This window comes from Erinaceus europaeus, chromosome 4 (assembly GCF_950295315.1).
Source record: "Erinaceus europaeus chromosome 4, mEriEur2.1, whole genome shotgun sequence".
NCBI lineage: Eukaryota > Metazoa > Chordata > Mammalia > Eulipotyphla > Erinaceidae > Erinaceus > Erinaceus europaeus.
Window position 1 is genome coordinate 23,862,506 of NC_080165.1, and position 23,265 is coordinate 23,885,770.

Here is a 23,265-nt window from a genome sequence, read left to right on the forward strand (position 1 = left end):
CCTCTAGGGCTGTGACCTGAGCTTCTCCCCTCCCCCAGGTCTGGGGAGGAAGCACCTAAATTTGTTCTTCCACCCATCAGCTCTCGTGAGGGGGCTGGCTCGCCGTGCCCCCCAGAAGGGTCAGCTGTTACACTGTTCCCTCACTTTCCCAGAGGGAGCTGGGTGAGGTGCATGGAGAGCGCTAACCACTATGTCCTCCACCAGCCACATGTGTAGATTTCCTCCACTGTGTCCTAATCCCAGTGAAGGGCCCTGCCCTGGGCTGGGAGCTGTATGGTACCTCGCCACATACAAAGGGAGGCAGGGGGAGGAAACCACAGGCCAGCCCTGGGTCAGTGCAAGGAGCTGCTGGCCAGGGAAGCACAAGCAGCAGCTCAGCCAGCCACAGAGCCTGCTGCTCCCTCTCCTCCGGCCAGGCATGTGCGGCTACAGGACGGGGTGCCTGCTCTCCTCAAGTGTGTGGTCAGACGAACCCAGTGCTCAGAAAATGCTCTGCTAGAGGAAACATGCACACTGAGGGGAAGCTGAGCAGAGGCTTGAGGAAACCTCCTGGAGCAGAGAGCCGAGACATGAATCTCACAGATGGTGAGGGGTCAGCTAGGAGGAAAAGGTTCGAGTGTGTGAGTGTGTGAGTGGGCAGGGTGTGGCTGCGCTGTGGGGAGTGTTTCGGGGGGGGGGGGGGGGCCCGGGAGAGGAGAGCCTGCAAGTCCTGCCCCCATTCTCCACAGGCCTCAGGACTGTCGTGTTTCCCTTCTTTTCTCCACACCCCGCGTTGCTTCTTCTTAAGTCAAACCTCCATCTCAGTGCTGGGTTCAATTCCTTCTTCCCCCATTGTCTCCTTCCTCTCTCTCTCCAGCCCTCCTCTCACATCTCTGCTTCTCCAGGCTTCCTCTCAATGATAATCTTAATCTGTTCCTCCTAATCTAAAAACCCTTCATCTCTTTTTCGTCTCCACTGACCTCCTGAACACATGTACTCACTCATTCCTTGGCCCCTCATGATCTGGCTTTTGCTGGCAAATGCTCCTTTCTCTCCATCATATGATCATCTCACTGCCAAACTAAACTTCATAGTCCTCAAAAAAAAAAAAAACAACAAAAAAAAAACAACGCCGTGCTCTGAAAGCACCCTGCCTATGTTGTCCCCTCAGCAAATGCCAGCAGTAACACCCGCACCGGTGTCTCTAGGGACCATCGACTACAGGCCTCTAAATTACTATGTGTGGACCTGCACGCTGCCCCCATGCCGTGTGCCATGTGCCAGCACCTGACTAGGCTTCCGACTCAGATCACTTGTTTGTACCTATCAGTCTTCTCACATCAGACACAGTTCTTTGGGAGCAATATCTTTTGCTCATCTCTGCAACTTCACATAGGGCATGTGACCAACTCAGCAAATATCTATATGATTTTGGCTGGCTGGAGAGTCCATAACTGACTTTTCTCCAGGCACTGGCCTTGAACTAGGTGCTATGCTGGGATCTGGTGATGCTTGAGGCTGGAAAACTCTGGTGAGGCAGGATAAATGTTGGGGTAAAGTGGTCAATTAGGGGTGCAGGAGTGGGCACATGACACCACAGCCCCCTTCAACCCAGGGCACAAGTCCACTATGCATGATTCTGGACCCTCTGTGCCCAGCCAGGAGAGCTCACTGACAGTGGGGTCAGCTCAGCTTGCTTCTGTTGAAGGCAGGGCTGCCTCCCGGGTGGCTGGGATACATGGTCTTGTCCAGGATCAGATCTTTGGCCCAACGCAGCAAAGACAAGCCTATACCAAAAAATGACAAAAAGCTAAGGGAATCAGGTCTAAACACCTGTCACACAATGGACCCTGTGCTCCTGGACTGTCTGCCTCCCACCTGCCTTGACATTCCCTGTGCAAGTCTCCTCCTTGTAACAAACTACAGAAATGATCCCTGAAAGCACAGTCTTTAAGCCTCCTCCTTGTATATAGTTTAATGTCTGTGCTCTCTGCAACCCCATCTCAGCCATCACATCCTCTGACACCATACTCCACTGCCAGAGTTGCTGAGTAACCCTCTGAGTGCTCCCTCTGCCACTGCTCTTGCCTGTATCTTCCCCAAAGCAATGGGATCCTTATGCGTGAGAGGCCTGGTCTGCTTTACGGGGCTGTGGCCCTTGGGTCTGACATATACAAACCAGTATTTGTTGAGGGAATTACTTATGAAAAGTTCCAGGTTCACAAAAGAAATTTCACTAGTAAAGAATTATTAAGGAAGGGGGCCGGTCAATGGTGAACTGGGTTAAATGCACTTACTACAAAGCATAAGGACCGGCGTAAGGATCCCAGTTTAAGTCCTCGGCTCCCCACTTGCAGGGGGGTTGCTTCACAAGTGGTGAAGCAGGTCTGCAGGTATCTATCTCTTCCCCTCTCTCAATTTCTCTCTGTCCTATAAAATTGGAAAAAAAAAGGCTACCAGGAGCAGTGGATTCATAGTGCAGGAACTGAGCTTCAGCAATAACCCTGAAGGGGAAAAAAAAAAGGAAGGGAAGGAGGAGGAAGAATATTGAGGAACAAACTCCTGGTGTCTCCATGTGTTTACATGTTGAGTCTGCCCTTTGATAGGCCTCTCAGTTTATAGTGATGAAGGTGGACTGAGGAGTCTCTGGTGTTTATTTACTTTAGTTATTTTGGCATGGTACTGGAACCCTAATGCCCCTGTCCCTGTCCTAAGCTACACAACCTGTTTATCAGGATTCAGGCTCTTTCATCTGCACCTCAGTTCCTCCAGGAAGTCAAGAAGCCTACAGTCCCTTTCTGCTGCAGCTGGCCTGCAAGTCGCCACAAGGTGGTGGTGGCCTTCTCACCTATGATAGCTTCTTTCAAGCTGGACTCCACAGGCAGGATATTCTTCTCCACCAGCTCCATGGGGCCAGGCCTCTGTGCAATCTTCTCATTGAGGTCATCAGCCAGTCTGGCGCGCTTCAACTTCAACTGCTTGGCCTGGAGGGAAGGCTCAGCTGAGGTCTCTGCCATGGGAAAGGATATAAGAATGAGCTGGTGGCTGAGCAGCTGGTGCACTGTACCGTGGAGGAGGCGCTATATAGGAGTACTGAGGCACCTGGGGGGAGCTCCAGTGGAGCCGTGCTGTGATGTCTGCCTGGTGCCCCTCTAAAACAGAGCAAGAAAAGAAAAAACGAACACCAAAAGGGCCGGCAAGATAGTTCATTTGGATGCTGTGCCTGCTCTGTCACATGCATCACCCAGGCATGATCACGCCCAGGCCCCACCACCACACTGAAGCTCTGGTATTATGGTGTCTTTCCACCTGTCTCTCCATCCCGGAGTGCTAAATTCCTAGTGATGGCCAAAAAAGAAAAAATAGCCTTGTTTTTGCTAATAAAGCAGATCAAGCAGAAAGGTGGCCCATCTCGAAGTCTCATGAAGTAGGGGATTCCTCCCTGTCACCGTGCACTATGTGCAGGCACACGACAGGTGACCAGGTGCAGGCCAGCCCTGCGGGCTTTCTTCAGGAGCTACAGCGACCAGAGAGCACTAGGCAATGGAGGTGGTCCCCTCTCTCTCAAGGAGCAACTTAGCTCCCTGCTCCCTTAGCTTCCTCGCTCATCTGTAAAATGTGGGGCTCAGTTAGGAAAGTTCTCTTTCAACCCCAAAGATGGTTCAAATGAAATAATAAAAGGAGTTGGGGCCAGGCGGTGGCGCACTTGGTTAAACTCTCACAGTATAATCCACAAGGACCCTGGTTCAAGTCCCTGGTCCCCACCTGCAGGGGGAAAGCTTTGCAAGAGGTGAAGCAGGGCTACAGGTATCTCTCTCTCTCCCTCCCTCCCTTCCTCTCAATTTCTGACGGTCTCTAACCAATAAATAAATAAACCTTAAAAAGGGGGGGGGGGGGACAGAGTCATACTGCTTTCAGCAACCAAGCCCTTTCCTTGGCTGGAATGTGGGAAGGAGACTGAGTGGTGGCCAGGCAGAGTACGTCCAGAATGAGCTTCCTTGTGCAGCACAGATGCTTGAGTCAATGCTAAATGAATGAGTGAATTGGCGAATAATAACTGAAAGTTGAGTGCATTTCTTTTTAAAAAAATATTTTATTTATTTATTATGAGAGGGGTTAGAGGAGAGAGAGAGAAAGACATCACTCTGGCACATGTCCTGCTGGGGACTGAACTTGGGACTTCATGCTTGAGAGTCCAACACTTTATCTACTGCGCCACCTCCCAGACCACAGTGAATATATTTCTAATACAGTTTCTGTTGTTTTGTTTTTGTTTTACCAGATCACTGCTCATCTCTGACTTATGGCGGTGCTGGGGACTGAGTCTGAGACCTTTGGTGCCTAAGGCATGAAAATCTTTTTAGGCACGAAAATCTTTTTGCATAACCATTATGTTATCTCCTCAGCCCCCAACACAGTTTTAGGAGGAAAGGGTCTCATACTAAGGGGTGATGAGCTCCAAGGCCACCAAATGGCCACTGGGGAAAAAGGCAAGTCACCGAACAGCGTGTGACAGTGCTCCCTTGAGAATTTCCAGAGGCCAGCTGTAACTATCACAGTCCTGATGTTTTACTTGTTAAGGCTTTCCAGTTCACCCATTGCCAACATAAATGGGGGTGGTATAAAAGGAAGAGGAGGAAGAAGATGAGAAGGGGCTAGGTGGCTCACTCGATTAACTGCATGTTACCCTGCACAAGTACCCAAGTTCAGGTCCCTGGTCAGCAGCTGTGTTGGGGGCAGATGGGAAGCTTCAGAGTAGTGCTACAAGTATCTCTTTTTTTTCTCTCCCTGTCTGTCTTCCCCTTTTATCTCAGTTTCTCTGTTCTATCCAATAAGTGAATATATGTATTTTCTCCATCTCTTTCTCTCTCTTTTGGTGGTGTAGCAGATTGACCTGGGAATCTCAGGCAAGAGACTGTTTGCATAACCTTTATACTATCTCCCACACCCAAAAAATATTTAAAAAAATATTTATTTAGGAGGTTGGGCAGGGGCACACTGAGTTAAGTGCACATAGTATGAAGCACAAGGACCCGCACAAAGATACCGGTTCGAGCCTCTGGCTCCCTACCTAGAGGCAAAAAAAAAAGTTACTTAAGATTTTCTTTTTCCTTTTTTAAAAAGCCTTTTATTTATTTATTATTGGACAGAGACAAAGAGAAACTGAGAGGAGAAAGGGTGACAGGGAGGGAAAGAGAGAGAGAAAGAGACACCTGCAGCCCTGCTTCCTCATCCCTTGTGAAGCTTTCCCCCTGCAGGAGAAGACCAGGAGCTTGAACCCAGGTACTTGCGTGCTGCAATGTGTGCGCCTAGCCACATTTGCCACCACTGCAACGTGTGCGCCTAGCCACATTTGCCACCACTGCAATGTGTGCGCCTAGCCACATTTGCCACCACCTGGCCCCTAAAAATTACTTCTTTGGAAAAAAAAAAAAGAAAGAAAAAGAAACTTATGGTTTTGTTACTAATTATTAAATCACTAATAAAAATTAAAAAAGAAAAACAGAGGTGGCACAGTGGTGAATACAGAGAGAACAAGAGTTTAGATGAAGGAGCATTTCCAATTTAACATACCTTCCAAAATGTGCATTCTGACCAGCTCTGATCTCTCCGGACGGGATCGAATCTTCCGTTTCAGATAGTCTTCTGTCTACAGATTAAAAAAAAAAAAAAGAAAGAAAAAAGTCAACAAGCCCTCAAATGCAGGTCTCAAGCCTATGGTGTGGCCAGGTCCACAAAAGCAGCTTTTGGTCACCTCTGCAGCCCCCAGTGACTGCAACTGGGGGCCAGATGGACCTGGGAAGTGAAAGTCTAGGGAGAGCACAGCCACTTCCAATGGACCCACCCAGACCATTTGTCTCTCCAAGGCTGGAATGAAAATCTGTCTGTGTAGACTGACTCACATTAAAGTAAAATGTCTGTCAGATCAGCTCGTACAGCAATAAACGTGAGCATCCACATTATCAGGTTGGGGGATTTGTTTCCAATCATCCTTGCGTGTAAGAGTTTTTTTGTAACATAATTCTGAATAGAATTTTATTACGGTTTGTCTATAAACTTTTGGTATTACATGACCTCATGAACATTTCCTATTTTGAGAACTGCCAAGTAGAATAACTGATACATGGTGGCACAGCTGTAGTTCCTTAAGTCCAAAGTTCTTTGTCTGCATTTATGAGACATCCCCTCAACCACCAAAGAGTGCTCAGAGCTAGTGCTGTATATAACGTACGCATGACTCCAGAGGTGTCTGCCTCCAAAGCCTGCTCTTACCCTCTGCACCAGTGTGTGTGAGAAAGTTACCACCTCCACCCCTGCAGTTTTAACTCACGTCAAGACCAGCATAGGACAGACCAGGAGGGGAGAAGAACAAACCACGGCTCAATGTGAGTGCACAGGACTTGTGGGCACAAAGGGTCAGGCTTAATCACTAGTACAGGCAGAGCTGAGTCTCTAACTCATGAAAATATTTTTTTAAAAAAAGTATTAATGAGGAAGTGAGGGGGGGAGGGAGAGAGAGAGAGAAAGGGAGAGGGAGAGGGAGGGAGAAGGAGGGAGGGAGGGAGAGAGAGAGGGGGAGAGAGAGAGAGAGAGAGAGAGAGAACCATTCATTCACTGTGGTACATGTGCTGCCGGGGATTGAACTCAGGACCGCATGTTTGAGAGACCAATGTTTTTATCCACTGAGCCACCTCCTGGACCACTGAAAATAATTTTTTAAAGACATGTAGCACACTGCGTGTACAAGTGTAAGAGACGTGGTCTTTTCCTAGCACTCTGTTGCCCTGGGGACTCTTGAACAACAGTTCTGTGTCAGCCTCAGTTGGCACTGAGCACCTCAGGACATGGTTCAAAGTGGCTGTGGGATGGGGTCTGTCACCCATCTACCATGGGCGGAAGTACCGCCATGGTGAGCACAGAACATGGCAAGCAGGTGCTGGATACTGGGTCTTCGTGGTCACTCGGAGGAGGCATATTTTTCACTTGATGTGATTTCTGAACAGTGGCCAAGGTTCAGGCAGAACAGAAGGTTCAGGCTTGCTGATCAAGATAACAGCTAGGGATCAGCCCAGGCATGGGCCTCAGCTTTGCCACGTACTGGCTAGCCAAATTAGTCAACCTCTCTTAGATGTATCTAGAAGACAATGATAATAGTGCCTAATTCTTAAGAGTTGATGACAGCATAAATAACTTGATATGACTTTCAGACTAAAGCGTTAAATAAAATAGTTGCTATCTTAGTTAATGGTCACTCCTTGTCATCATGGGCAGCAGTTCAGGAACAGCCCCAAGTCTTAGGGCTGAGTCGGGGGCAGGCAGTACCAATCCTTTCCTCTCCCACTGCATTTTTTAATAACAACAACCACAACAACAACTAAAATGGTAGTTTATCATAAATGCTTTGGTTCCTGTACTCATGACCTCATTCTTTTCATTCACTCTGACACTATGATTTCCTTTTAAACATTTTTTTTTTAATTAAAATAGAAGACTGTACAAAAAGACTATTTCTCTCCACCTTTCCGCCCACCCAAGACTCAGCTTTGGCTTCTGGTGGTGCTGGAAACTAGACCTGGTACTTTACAGCCTCTGGAATGAGAGTTTTTTTTTTTTTTTTTTTTTTGCATAACCATTAAGCTATTTCTCCATCCCTGAAAAGTCTTATAAGTGAACATCTCAAGAGTCTGAAAAAGCTGTGGAGCCCTAGTCTATAAGCTTCTGTTTGGAGAGAACCTCTTCCCTCATTTTTTATGCAAAAGAAAAAAGTGAAGAGGGTGTGAGGGGAACTATGTCCTGACAACTTCCCCATCTCTGCCCACACTGGGCAGCAGAATTTCCCCGAGGCCCCTGAGGACACTGAAACTGAGGTGTGGGGACAGGCAGTGAGCCAGGTGCTGGACTTAGAGCATGGGCACAGCAGCTTATGCTTCCACACTCTCAACCAGACACTGGCTGTCCGGAGGCACATCTTGCCTCTTAGAAGGCCCGTTCTGCAGAGGTGTGGGCAGTTCAGTTAAAGATGCAGAGGGATCATCACTCTGCATAGTTGGTGTCTGTGTCCTAATGTTTAGAACAGGTTAAGTGGAATTAAAGATGGGAAGGGAAGACAGTGGTGGGCTTCAAAGCAGGCACAGGAAGAGAATATAATCACCCATACACTTGAGTTACCGACAGAGGAAAGACATTCGGGTCACCTCCCATGGCACCATGCTGGGAGACAGTTGGGAACAAGGATAAAGCAGAAAAAGCAGGGAGCATTCCATTCACAACTGTGAGGCAAGAGCTCACACTGGAACTGTGCTACATCAGAAGGAATGTGTTCAGCAATGCTCTGAAGATGCTCGGGAAGAGTGTCTTACCCTGGCCCGCTCCAAGCTCCTTCTCTGCTCATGAAATGCAGCTGGACTTTTCAAAGCTGTTGGGAGAAGAACCATGAAAGAATTACTTATAGTGAAACAGCATGGCTATTGCTACAACTTACAGTGGAGAAAGCACCTTTTAAAATAAAGATTTATTTACTTTTATGAGAGACAGACATAGAGGGAGATAAAGAGGCAAGTGAATTGCTTAGCTCTGGCTTGTAGTGGTGCCAGGGATTGAACCTGGGACTTTAGGTGCCTCAGGCATACAAATTCTGTGCTCTAACACTACTGAGCTATCTCCCTGGCCCTGGAGAAGGCATCTTCAATGTAAGTTAACTTTAGCAGTACTATTAATGTCAGCTGAAAGTAAATAACAGAATGGCACCTGAGTAAGCATATATCTTTATGGCTCAACTATCACACTAAAACTATTGTGACTACTTAACTCCTAATGGGAATAATGACTATCTAAGCTTGGATCTATAAAATGCATCCACGGGATATGACTTTTAAAATGCTCTGAATCACTTACTGGAGTTTTAGATGCAAAACCCTTATTAATCAGTCACCCCTATACAAATACCTGCTAGGCTTCATCTTAGCTTCTTGCAAGGGAAGCAGGGAAACAAGGAGGAATAGAGCAGCAGGGGATAAAAACTCATGTCTTCTACCTCACTAGGAATCACCAAATGACCAAACTGAATGAGGCAGTTAAGCCAAAAAGACATATGGCTACTTGGGTGCCATTTCCTCCTTTACTTTAGCCGCTATTTATAGCACCACTAAAATTAACTCAAATTTCATCTCTAAGGACTAAAAAAACTTCAGTGATTGTATGGCTGACCCTGGTGCAAGCAGCAGCTGACAAGAAGGTTCACTGCAGTCTGTCAGGGACTCATCTCTATTCTGGGGCTGCTGCCACCACACACAGACCACAGCACACAACAGGCGAGACTGAGCACAGGGACACGAAACCTGGGCCCTCCACAACATGGCACTGAAAAGAGAGCTTTTGGGAAAAAAAATATACAGCTGTGAGAACAAACAGTGAGCTGGAACAGGGCAAGGAGAGTAAGAGAAAGGCCTGACTCACTTCACAGAGAGAACAGCAGTAGTAAGGGAGAAATGTACATGACAGTGGTCACTTTCACTTCTGCTGCTTTGAATTTCAGAACAGCTGTGAGACTGTGTGTAGAGATAACTTTTGTTAGGCTGCTGGCTGTGGTAGGAGCACAGGGCCAAGAGGCGCTAAAAGTAGCAAGAAGACAGATATGACTATCCTGCCTGGGCCCTTTGCTTCCTCCCTGCACCACCACTTCTCCCAACTCCAGAGGGAGGCTGGGGTGGGGTGGGAAGACAGACCTCAGCCAGTGTCCCAGAACAAAGCTTTGAAATGCCTACTAAAAAAAAGTTTTAAGTTTTAGGATTTAACCCCCCCCCCCCAACACATACACACACATATACACAGATCTTCTGAGAGCCCACCTCAACTTCAAGCAGCAGGGGGAGCTCTTGGTCTAACAAATAACCAGTGAAAAAACCAGCACAGGCTCCCATTCTAAGGTACAAGTCAGGGGACCCCAGATTCAACTTGGGGAAGCCTTGGACCTCTTAGTGCTAAGCAACACGCTTCTCTGCTCACATCTAACTGGGTAAAGTTAGCCCAACTCCAAAAGCCCATGTCCAGTGGAGAAGCAATTACAGAAGCCAGACATCACACCTTCTGCACCCCACAGTGATCCTGGGTCCATGCTCTCAGAGGGATAAAGAATAGGAAAGCTTCCAATGGAGGGAAGGGGATATGGAACTCTGGTGGTGGGTACTGTGTGGAATTGTATCCCTCTTATCCAACAATCTTGTCAATCATTATTAAATCAGTAATAAAAGAAGAAGAGAGGAGTATAATCCATTTTCATTTATGACAGTATCCCCAATGCCCAGTGTAGCCAGCACATAATTCATTAACAGAATAAATAGATATTCTGTAATAAATGGATTTTAAAAAGGGTACCGTAGTGACAAAGAAACCAAAGGATTACCTGGCAAAACACCCTGTAATTTAAAAAAATAGCAGGGCCAGGTGGTAGTGCAGCGGGTTAAGCACACATGGCACAAAGCACAAGGACCAGTGTTAAGGATCCCAGTTCTAGCCCCCTCCCCCGGTCCCCACCTGTAGGGGGTGGCTTCACAAGCAGTGAAACAGGTCTGCAGGTGTCTATCTTTCAATCCTCTCGATTTCTCTCTGTCCTATCCAACAATAACAACAGGAATGACAATAATAACAAAGGGCAACAAAAACGGTAAAAATGGCCTCTAGGATTCGTAGTGTAAGGCACTGAGCTCTAGCAATAATCCTGGAGGCAAAAAAAAAAAAAAAAAAGCATTTATTCACTTATTCATTTACTTTACCATAGTACTGTTCAGCTCTGGTTTTTGGTGGTGCAAGGAGATTGGACTCGGGGTATTAGGTGCCTCAGACATGGAAGTCTTTTTGCATAACCATTATGCTAGTTCCCCAACCCTCCACACTTTTAGTTGAACAACCAGAATGAGGGCTCCCTACTAGGAGCAGAATTTAGAGTTACTGGGACAGAGAATCAAGTCATTTGTGTTTTTATTCTGGATTTACTAATTACCACCATGTGACCACACTTGACAGCTACCTGGGTCTCCCTTTTCTGCTGCAGAACAAGAATCTGCCCACTTCCAGAATTTTTAAGCATTCACTGCAAGTAGAGGTAGTCTGAGGAGTGGGGGACTACAGATGTTGCTGTTTTCAGTGACTTGGCTGAATCACAGATGCGATTCCCACACAGGCCAGCTAGTTTCTGGACCATTGCCACAGACTTAAGTCTAAAACCCCTGGCTGGCTGGCTGGCTGCCTCAATGACCTATGTTAGTTATCCCGAGGGGTAGGAAACTAATTCAATTTTTGGAAAAACAACTGACACAGCACAAACTGTCTTTATGGACGGACAGTGCTTCTCTGTCATGGACAAGGATGATGCACCAACAATGTTGTAAGTGACACCTGAATGTACTGTGATGTGTATCATTCCCTACTTGGGTGTAATAGCAGTATTTGCTGAGTGTCTACTCTGGTGGCAAGCACTGGTCTGGATAAATAAAACATGTTATCTAATTAAAACTTCTAGTGGTTCCATGAAGTAGGCAGTATTCCAATTCAGAGATGAGGACAGGCTCAAAAAGGCAGTGAAGGCTATCAAAAAGCAGAGTCAGGATTACAAGCTAACTCTGTCTCACCCTCAGTCACACTTCTTTCTACCCCTCTATGTCAATTCCTTTGGAGGAGAAAGGAAGAAGCTGAGAGAACTTTGGGGTCCTGGTGCAGAGGGCAGAAAAGGAGTGGGAGGGCTGGTCGGTAGTGCAGCAGGTTAAGCACACATGGCGCAAAGTGCAAGGACCAGCCTAAGGTTCCCGGTTCAGGTCCCCAGCTCCCCACCTGCAAGAAGGTCGCTTCACGAGTGGTGAAGCAGGTCTGCAGGGTCTATCTTTCCCTCTTTCGACTACTCTCTGTCCTATCCGACAACAACAACAATAATAACAGTGATAAACAACAATGGTAACAGAAGGGGAAAAAACAGTCTCCAGGAGCAGTGGATTCATAGTGCAGGCACAGAGCCCCAGCGATAATCCTGGGGGCAAAAAAGGGAAAAGAACCGAAGCTGGAAGTGAGACAACTGTGTGGAGGCCTCTCACAGGGAGATGAGACATTGCACCTGTGTGCTGACAGCCATACTGTAATCCATTTACTCAATTAAAAACAAAAGTTTAATGAAAACAAAAGTAGAAAAGAGGGGAGTCGGGCTGTAGCGCAGCAGGTTAAGCGCAGGTGGCTAAGCGCAAGGACTGGCTTAAGGATCCCGGTTCGAGCCCCGGCTCCCCACCTGCAGGGGAGTCGCTTCACAGGCGGTGAAGCAGGTCTGCAGGTGTCTGTCTTTCTCTCCTCCTCTCTGTCTTCCCCTCCTCTCTCCATTTCTCTCTGTCCTACCCAACAAAGACATAAATAACAACAATAACTACAATGATAAAACAACAAGGGCAACAAAAGGGAATAAATAAATATTTTTAAAAAAAGTAGAAAAGAGCAACCCTGCTGGATGAAGAGGTAAGGAGGCTTCAATTACACACACCCTCTTTCAATGTGGGGCTGAATGTAGCCGACGTGGAGAGATTAACTTAACCACCGTACTGAACACAAGCAGGTTTAGGGACAGGTACAAGAGGGGTTCAAAGTGATGTAGGCCCAGAAAGCCCAGGCTCAAAATCTAAAACAGCAGCCTTCAGCCCACACTAGTAGACAAGTCAGGAGGAGGATGAAGTGACCAGAGAACTTTTATAGTTGCTCAGAGTCTGGGGTCCAGAAATTAGAGCCATAAAAAGTGGGTGCAGTTAAGCGCATGTGGCGCAAAGCGCAAGGACCGGTGTAAGGATCCTGGTTCGAGCCCCTGGCTCCCTACATGCAGTGGAGTCGCTTCACAGGCAGTGAAGCAGGTCTGCAGGTGTCTATCTTTCTCTCCCCCTCTATCTTCCCCTCCTCTCTCCATTTCTCTCTGTCCTATCCAACAACAAACAGCGTCAACAATGGCAATAATAATAACCATAATGAGGCTATAACAACAAGGGCAACAAAAGGGGAGAAAATGGCCTCCAGGAGCAGTGGATTCATGGTGTAGGCACCGAGCCCAGCAATAACCCTGGAGGAAAAAAAAAGTGGGTGCAAGCCCCTGGTCCCCACCTACTGGTGGGAGAGGGGGAGGGGGAAGCTTCATGAGTGGCAAAACAGTGCTGTCAGGTGTCTCTCCTCTATCTCACCTTCCTTTCTCAATTGCTCTCTATCAACTAAAAGAAGGGGGAAATACAAGGAAACACAGCAAAGAAGAAAGCTTCAAAGCTTAAGCTTCTGTTCATTGTAAACCTCGCTCCCCACCCCACAAAAAGAAAAGAAAAGAAGAAAAGTTAAGATAGAAAGGCAGAAGGTACATCAGACTAGGAAGGTTACACTCATCATGTGCCTTCACCTATCTCCTTCTTGCTGTCTAATGACTTTTCCAGAGGGGCTGGGATCTTACTCATCCAGAAATTTCATTTTTCCAGAGACTCCTAGAAGGAAGCCTCTAAAAACAGAATCCCCCAAAGACCACTACAAAGCTGGCGCTGTGAGCATCGTTGCCAGCACATACACTGTAGGTGTCAGAGGGCAGTTCTGGCTCCTTTATCCTCACCCTCCGGGAAATGATCCCATCAGGACATTTGTATCCATCTGTGTGAACAAAGCAAACTGTGTGGCATGTACTGAAAGGAAGAATACCAAGCTCCCGTGGAAATCAAACGAACAGACATGATGAGGAGATGTGGTGCTTTTTATCCAATTTTAACTCTAGATGTGGGCTCCGCCCCTGCCTGTCCATAGTACCAACTAATATTCTGTACCCTACCCCAGGGTCTGTTTTCCTTCTCTCCCCTTACATGTTGTTGCCATAATTAAATGAGGCCATTGTGAATTAAGATCAGAAAAGCAGTTTCCATTTTAAAAACAGATTATCATCCACTTCCAAAAGGGAGCTCAGTATTATGATCTATGTGTCTACAGGCTCTGTGGCAGACACTGCAGGAGTGCTGTCTTGATTTAATCTAGCACTGAAGAGTAAAAAACCCAATCTATCTCAATAATTTAGGACAGAAAACCAGGGCTTACTAGGGTCCACAAAGATGTTCTGAAAATGTGTCTCTGCAAGACTGACAGCAATGTAGCATCAAACTTCATCTCATCATAGCCATTAAGGAGTATTTAATGGAAGTGCCTGGGTCTGGATGTCACTACCAGGTGCTAACATAATAAAAAGGACAGCTTCACTTTGCCAATGGACTTTGCCAGAGGATTATCAGTAGTGCATTTAAAGGAACTCAAAAATTAAGAATACAATATAGGGAGTAGAAGTCAACAGTCCTTTTTTTGGGAGAAGGGGGGACACATATACTGGATTCTTTCACTCACCGCAAAAGGGAGAAAAATCACATTTAACAAGCCAGGTAGGAAACTAGAAATCTGTCCATTGGTTCAACAGTCATTTTCCTAACTAAGTACTATGCCAGTTAGTGAATACAAGGAGATAAAGGCGGGGTGGGGGGGTGGTGGAAACTCCAATCCTTCAAAGACAGTTATGGTCTGGCTGGAGGGAAAAAAAGAAGTCCAATACAAGATAGAAATATAGCAACAGACATAATTTAAAGTGCTACCTAAGATAGAAGTGTCAAAAGGCAACCCAAGGAAAGAGTATATGAACTGTACAGGTTGGTTTTACAGAGAAAACAGAGTGAACAGAACAGAACGTGAGCTGTCAGACAAAGGAGCGGGGAGGCCACCTGAGGTTGAGGAAGAGCAAATGCAAGAAGGTAGGTATGAAAGAGCACAACAAATTCAGGGACAATAAGCAGGCAGCTACAGCTGGACCAATGAGTTCATGTGGGGACGGCGAGCCTGGACAGGTAGGCAGAGTCAGCTCCTGAAGAGTTTCCGCAGGACGTCCGCACTGGGCAAGGTGAAGCCGACTCTACTCGAATCCTCCCACCAAGAACAGCTAAAAATCCTGCTGACTGCATCTAGAATTAATGGAAGTTCTCAAAGGCGGCGTGAAGATGGGGTAGTTGGGCTAAGAATCCGAAGGAGAACATGGCAGTCAGTGTGTTTTCCTTTTTTCCTCATGCATCTGAGATTTGGAGTATAAGAAGAAAGCAGCAACCTAGAAATGCCAATGGAGGTTGCCAAAAAAAGTCCCAACAAAATCTACTCGCATTAGTCAAAGAATAAGGACCTCCGCTTCCCCAGAGACCCACCCCACTAGGGAAAGAGAGAGGCAGGCTGGGAGTATGGATCGACCAGTCAACGCCCATGTTCAGCGGGGAAGCAATTACAGAAGCCAGACCTTCCACCTTCTGCAACCCACAACGACCCTGGGTCCATGCTCCCAGAAGGATAGAGAATGGGATAGCTAGTGGGGAGGGGATGGGATATAGAGATTGGGTGGGAGGAATTGTGTGGAGTTGTAGCCCCCCATCCTATGATTTTGTTAATGCCTCCTTTCTTAAATAAAAAAAAAAGGAAAAAAAAAAGAGAGAGACAGGCTAGGAGTATGGATTGAACTGTCAATGCCCATGTTCAGTGGGGAAGCAATTACAGAAGCCAGATGCTCCACCTTCTGCATCCCATAATGATCCTGGGTCCATACTCCCAGAGGGATAAAGAATAGGGACGCTAACAAGGGAAGGGACTGGATACAGAGTTCTGGGTATGGGAATTGTGTGGAATTGTACCCCTCTTATCCTATAGTCTTATAAATATTTCCATTTTATAAATTAAAAATTAAAATAATAAAATAAAATATGACAAAGGGTATGAACTGGAAAAAAAAGAATAAGGACAATAACATCTACAATAGAAAGGAGGTTCAGGACACGGGCAGTCAAGAAACTATAGACAAAAACATTTTGAGACAGTAATAGTTTGTTTTAGCTAAACATGTTCTCCACCTACCAGGAAAGGCCAAGTGAGGGAACCTAGACTTCTACTCATGCAAGACCATTATGGGGCTTTTGTAATCAAAACTGCTTGGTACTGGAACATAAATAGATACACTGACCAGTGGAATAGAATTGAGAGCCCAGAAGTAAGCCCTCACACCTATGAACATTTAATCTTTGACAAAGGTGCCCAGACTATTAAATGGGGAAAGCAGAGTTTCTACAACAAATGGTATTGGAAAAATTGGGTTGAAATGTGCAGAAGAATGAAACTGAACCACTATGTTTCACCAAACACAAAAAATAAATTCCAAGTGGATCGAGGATTTGGATGTTAGACTAGAAACTATCAGATACTTAGAGGAAATTATTGGCAGAACTCCTTTCCATATAAATTTTAAAGGCATCTTCAATGAAACAAATCCAGTTACAAAGAAGACTAAGGGAAGAATAAACGAATGGGACTGCATCAAATTAAAAAGCTTCTGCACAGCAAAAGAAACCACTACCCAAACCAAGAGACCCCTCACAGAATGGGAGAAGATCTTCACATGCCACACATCAGACAAGAGGCTAATAACCAAAGTATATAAAGAGCTCACCAAACTCAACACCAAGAAAACAAATGACCCCATCCAAAAATGGGGAGGACATGGTCAGAATATTCACCACAGAAGAGATCCAAAAGGCTGAGAAACACATGAAAAAATGCTCCAAGTAACTGATTGTCAGAGAAATGCAAATAAAGACAACAATGAGATACCACTACACTCTTGTGAGAATGTCATACATCAGAAAAGGTAACAGCAGCAAATGCTGGAGAGGTTGTGGGGACAAAGGAACCCTCCTGCACTGCTGGTGGGAATGTCAATTGACCCAACCCTTGTGGACAGTAGTCTGGAGAACTTTCAGAAGGCTAGAAGTGGACCTACCCTATGCCCCTGCAATTTCTCTCCTATATCCTAAGGAACCCAACACATCCATCCAAAAAGATTTATGTATTCCTATGTTCATAGCAGCACAATTTGTAATAGCCAAAATCTGTAAGCAACCCAGGTGTCCAACAACAGATGAGTGGCTGAGCAAGTAGCAATATATAAACACCATGGAATACTACTCAGCTATTAAAAATGGTGATTTCACTGTTTTTAGCCCATCTTGGATGGAGCCTGAAGATATCATGTTAAGTGAAATAAATCAGAAACAGAAGGATGAATATCTTACTTACAGGCAGAAGTTGAAAAAGAAGATGAGAAAACACAAGTAGAACCTGAACTGGAGTTGGTGTACTGCAGCACAAAGTAAAAGACTCTGGGGTGGGTGGGTGGGGAGAATACAGGTCCAAAAAGGATGACAGATGACCTAGTGGGGGTTGTCCTGCTATGTGGAAAACTGAGAAATGTTATACATGTACAAACTATTGTATTTACTGTCAAATGTAAAACATTAATCCCCCAATAAAGAAATTAAAAAAAAAAGACTCTGGGATAGGTAGGGGGAGGGTTCAGGTCCTGGAACCTGATGACAGAGGACCTAGTGGGGATTGTACTGTTATGCTGAAAACTGGGAAATGTTATGCATGTACAGACTATTGCATTTACTGTTGAGTGAAAACAAAAAAAATTTTTTGAGGTTATGTTGAAATTCTGTTCCCTAACTCCTTATCTACTTAAATTATTAATTATCCCTGTCTGAAATCAATTCTTACACTAGAAATTATTAATAGTAAGGATTTCATTTTATAGTACCACTGCAGCAGTGACCTAAAAGTCATTGAGAAGAGCAAAATGGAAATTTAGGTGAACAGTTGCCCACTAATATCCCCAGTCAGGAGAAGCAAGCTTGGAATAGGGTGGGAGAGACTAGTGTGGGCCACGGTGGAATACGAGTTAAGTATGCTACATGCTCTCAGGAGAGGTGCGCCTGGGTATGTGAAGACACATATGTATATGTAATCAGTATGTGTTTGTGACATTACCTGGGGAAAATGTAAGTGACATGAGGCAGAAGAAACTACTTCCCAGACCAAATCTTAAGAGAATCCCAGAACTGAAGGATAGTTGATGCACAGTCCAGCAAAGGAAACTGAGGCGGCTCAAAGAGGTGATGGAGGGAAAGCTGATGTCAGGACTGAGCTTCAAGAAAAAAGGTGGGGTAGAAAGAGATTTTTTTTTTTTATGGGGGGCGTTTGGTTCCTTATGTTACATCCCCACAGGAGGGATTGCAGAGACATAGGGTAGGTCTACTTCTAGCCTTCTGAGAGTTCTCCAGATCTCTTTCCACAGGTATTGACATTACCACCAGCAGTGCAGGAGGGCTCCTTTGTCCCCATCTAAGTATCCAACATCAGATGAGTGGCTGAGAAAACTGTGGTATACATACACATTGGAATACTACTCAGCTATTAAAAATGGTGAATTCACCTTCTTCACCTCATCTTGGATGGAGCTTAAAGGAATCATGCTAAGTCAGATAAGCCAGAAAGAGAAGGATTAATAGGGGAGGACCTCAGTTATAGACAGAAGTTGAGAAATAAGAACAGAAAGGGAAATACAAAGCAGAACTTGTACTGGGCTTGGTGTATTGCACCAAAAGAAAGGACTCTGAGGGGGAGGGGACCTTTCAGGTTCTGGTGAACAACAGTGGAGGAGGACCTAGGCTGAGGGTGGCAGTGTTTTGCAAGAAAACTGAGAAATTTTACACATGTAGTAACAGCTGTATTTACTATAAACCATTAATCCCCCCAGTTGAGTGAAAGAAAGAGAGACAGAAGACTGAGAAAAAGAAGGGTTGGAGGTAGCATAATGGTTATGCTAAAAAGACTCTCAGGCCTTCTTCTAGCGTTTGCCACTCTCAGGCCTGAGGTTCGAAAAGTCCCAAGTTCAATCCCCCATACCACCGAAAGTCAAAGCTGAGCAGTGCTGTGGTTTAATGAAGAAATGGGATAAGGAAGGGTAAGGTCTGCAAGTTTCCAGAGAATTACTTATATTTAAGGACTCTGTCAGTGGCCTGGTAGGGGGAGAAACTAACTGCAACAGGCTCAAGAGTAAGAGGTGAGGAAACATGGCTGAGATTTATGTTCTCAGTAAGAAGTTAAGATGCAAATAGTCTCTCTTGCTCACAACAAATATTCTCCCACATGCATCAGACCTGATACTGGTGCTGAGATACTGTGCTCTCGTAGGAATCACTCACAGTCTAATGATTAATGGATGAGACATGAAACAAATGCATAACACAGTAAGTAGTAGGATGTATGTGCTACGATGAACAGAATGCAGGGTTAGGGCAAAAGAGTATGAAGAAGTGGTCAGGGAAAACGTTCTTGCAAAGTGAGTCTGCACAGACTGCGGGAAGGGAGCAGGCCTGGTTGCCATCTGAGCAACAAAGACACAGGAGAGCAGGAGTACACAGGCCCTGAGTGACAGGTGGCAGAATGAACAGGAGAAGAGTGGAGGAGGTGTGGTGAAAGACACACATCAGGCCTTGTAGAGGGAGCATCGAGCTTTATCCTCCTGTTACGTGTTAGTGAAGTAGAGAGAAGTAAATTACAACTCTTGGCATCAACAGAAAGGCTCCTGAGAGAAACAAACAGATTTCTGCATGTGGCTTGCTCCCCTCACCATGTGTGCACACACTGCTAAGAATCACCATCTACTAAAGCTTCTAGGTACCTTTTACTTTCCATATCTTATAACGAAGAGCTAATTTGCATAGGATTACAAAGTTGGCAGTCAGACTGTAGCACACTGGATTAAGCACACATGGCACAAAGCACAAGGACTGGCTTAAGGTTTGAGCCCCTGGCTCCCCACCTGCAGGGGGGTTGCTTCACAGGCGGTGAAGCAGGTCTGCAGGTGTCTCTCTTTCTCTCCCCTCCTCTTTCCATTTCTCTCTGTCCTATCCAACAACAATGACATTAATAACAACAATAATAACTACAACAATAAAAAAAACCAAGGCAACAAAAAGGAAAATTAATTAACTAATTAAAAATATTACAAAGTTAACTGCAGAGTGAAGACCAGACTGGTTGTTCTGATGCCCAAATTCAGATATTTATACTTATGTATACTTAAAAAAAAAAAGTATGAGTTGTGGGGGAGGGGAAAAACCAATACTTCCCTGATCAGTAGCTTTTTTATATAGCCAAAATGTGATAATGGAAAACAAACAAAACTGGTTTTAATTGGATCTATGACATTTTTTCTTCTCCTGGCTACTGCTCTATAAAGAAAGGCTGACTCTTCTTCCCTAAGGGGTTAACCTGTGACAATAAACATCTTGGGTGACAGAATGTGAGGAAGGGACACATTGTGCGACAAGCTAGGACTCAACCTAAGAGAACACATGCTTCATACACATCCTGTTTTGGTGCTCAGGCTTGCCAGCACCTCTGTTTTGGCACCCGGGCTTTTATCTCCACACAGACAATCAGGAAAGCCAAATCAACTACCATGATTAAATATTAAAAGTGGAGACTTCAGGATATTACATCTTTTCCTTTCCCAAAGTGCATACTGCTCCAGAGTCTTCTACCTTCAACACTGATGGAGGAAAAAAAGACTCAAGACTGGGAGCAGAGGTCAACATACAATCCGGTATAGCATGAGCATCTATAGGTACAAAGAATCCCCAAAGCTAAAATAACAGGAATGACAGCTATGAAGATGACTCAGTAGCAGAGTGCACACTCTGCATATATGAAGAACTGGGTTGAATGCCCAGCACCATTTAAAACCAAGAAAGACAAACAGATCATAAATGTTATTTCACTATTTTCTTTTCTTTCTTTTTACCAGAGCACTGCTCAGTTCTGGCTTATGGTGGTGTGGAGGATTGAACCTGGGACTTTGGAGCCTCAGGCATGAGAGTTTCTTGCATAGCCTTTATACTATTCACAACCCCCCTCCCCACCCCACCACCCGTTATCTCTCTACCTCTCACAATAAAATAAATTACCGGGTCAAATTTTGAACTTGACCTTTCAAGCTTCTTTTTGGCATGTACACTAACTATATTTACATCTGGCTGTTACACTACAGTCCACTCTAATACGCCACATCAGTCAAGTTACCATGCATGTACACACCCCTGGGAAAAGTGTACACATACATTTAAAAAAAAACCTTAATTTATTTCTATACAAGCTTAAAATCACTATTGCCCTTTTGCAAGTAACACCCCACTTGGCTGAAAGTGTCTCTCTTTTTGTGATGTATATGTGATACATACACACCAGAGCACAGCTCAGCTCTGGTTTATGGTGGTGCTAGGGACTGAACCTGGAACCTCAGAGCCTCAGGCATGAAAGTCTTTTGCAGAACCATTATGCTGTCTCCTCAGTCCTTTATTATATTATTTATTTATTTTTTACCAGAGCACTGTTCACCTCTGGTTTATGGTAGTATGGGGATTGAACCTGAGACTTCAGAGCTTCAGGCATGAGAGTCTGTTTGCATAACCATCGTGCTATCTACTCCTGCTCCTGGAGGTCATCTTTTCCCATTTCGTTGCCCTTGTTGTTACCCTTGTTGTTGTTGTTATTGTGGTCACTGCTATTGTTGTTGTTGGATAGGAAACAGAGAAATCGAGGAGGGGATATACAGAGGGGGAGAAAAGACAGACACCTGCAGACCGGCTTCACTGCCCATGAAGCAACCCCCTGCAGGTGGGGGTTCAAACCAGCATCCTTACACTGGTCTTTGAGGTTTGCGCCATGTGCGCTTAACCTGTTGTGCTACTGCTCGACTCCTGAGTATCCCCAGTTTATAAACTAGAAGTTGAGTTCAGAAAAGTTAACTGAATTTCCCAAAGTTGTGCTGCCTTAAGGGGTAAAGTCTGTAACAACTCTGTCAAATACAAAGCTACGAATCACATGATTACTTTGGTTAAAATTACACTGAATTAAATGAAATCACCATTTTTAATAGCTGAGGAGTATTCTGTTGTGTATATATATCGTTACTTTCCCAGCAACTCATCTGTTGTTGAACACCTGGCTTGCTTCCGTGTTTGACTATTACAAATTGTGCTGCTATGAACAGAGGTAGACACAGATCTTTTTGGATGGGTGTGTTGGGTTCCTTAGGCTATATCCCCAGGAGAGGAATTGCAAGGTCCACTTCTAGCCTTCTGAGAGTTCTCCAGACTGCTGTCCACAGGGGATGGACCAATTGACATTCTCACCAGCAGTGCAGGAGGGCTCCTTTACCCCTGCAACCTCTTCAAAATTTGTTGTTATTACCCTTTCTAGTGTATGAAATTGTCACAAGAAGTGAGAAAGACTGGTCCTAAGATAAGTGCAGCATACAATGTTGTCAGCTGTGACCATGAGCTGTGAGCTCTGACCAATAGGGACTTAGAGGCTACATGGGCTCTGGTGCTAAATATAAATATAAATGGGACCTAGGCCAGGTAGATGGAGGTAAATAGTTCATTTTATCCATGGAATTTTGTTTTTCAAGAACGGGAGCTACTCACTGCCCTAATCCAACTTTTTAGCCCTTTTCTCTACTCTGACACCATTCTCTCAGATAATATTCTTTTTTTTTTTCCAGACAATATTCAAATCCAACTTCAGGTTAGCTATCAAACTTAAGCAAGACTACCATAGGTATGTGTCCCCAGGAACATGTCTAAAATGGAGTTTCTAGCTTTCTTCTACCCTAAGATCCCTAATTTCATCTGCTCTAATCCTACTTTTTGGTTCCTCTTCATTAACCATTTTGTCTCAACTTAGGTCATACCACCTTCCAGACACCAAGTTACAGATGCTACCATGATTCCATCCTGACTTCTCTGGGCAGGCGACCTCACCAATGTGTCCTGGATCCTCACATGTCCAGAGCTCTGGCCCACTATGGAAAGACAGAAACAGGCTTGGGGTATGGATCGACCTGCCAATGCCCGTGTTCAGCAGAGAAGCAATTACAGAAGTCAGAACTCCTACTTTCTGCACCCCAAAAACAACCTTGATCCATCCTCCCAGAGGGGGAAAAGTGACAGGATGAAGATAAGAAGGCTCTGAGCTCCAGCCCCATCAGCACTTGGAGAGAAGGAAAAGGAGAGGGACATGTGTAGGTGGTAATGTTGTCATAAATGGCTGGGAGGGGAAGAGAGAACTGGATCAGAAAGAAAAATGGGGCAATTATATATAAATGTAGATAGCTGTAAAGATGTCTACAGCCTTAGGGGAACTGTGGTGGATTATAGTGGGGAAACTGAAGATTCAGAACTCTGGTGGTGGGAATGATTTAAGCCCCTGTTGACAAGTAATTTTGTTAAAAAAAAAAAAAAAAGGAGTGAGGTAGTATCTCATTGTTTTTTATTTACATTTCTCTGACAATAAATTGGCCATCTTTTCTTATGTCTGATGGCC

At 45.1% G+C, this 23,265-nt stretch overlaps 2 protein-coding genes across 3 annotated transcripts in view; one reads left to right on the forward strand and one right to left on the reverse strand.

Moving 5' to 3' along the window:
- Positions 1 to 23,265, forward strand: part of SGSM3 (small G protein signaling modulator 3) — a 421,214-nt gene that overhangs the window by 65,865 nt on the left and 332,084 nt on the right. The window lies entirely within an intron of this gene.
- The window catches only part of MRTFA (myocardin related transcription factor A), a 98,065-nt gene that overhangs the window by 11,329 nt on the left and 63,471 nt on the right, over positions 1 to 23,265 (reverse strand). For both annotated transcript variants that reach the window (XM_060189018.1, XM_060189016.1), the window contains exons 3-5: positions 8,340 to 8,395; positions 5,554 to 5,629; positions 2,828 to 2,989 (exon numbers count right to left, since the gene is read on the reverse strand). In XM_060189018.1, the coding sequence (XP_060045001.1) occupies positions 2,828 to 2,989; positions 5,554 to 5,629; positions 8,340 to 8,395 (294 nt within the window). The remainder of the gene's footprint in view (positions 1 to 2,827; positions 2,990 to 5,553; positions 5,630 to 8,339; positions 8,396 to 23,265) is intronic.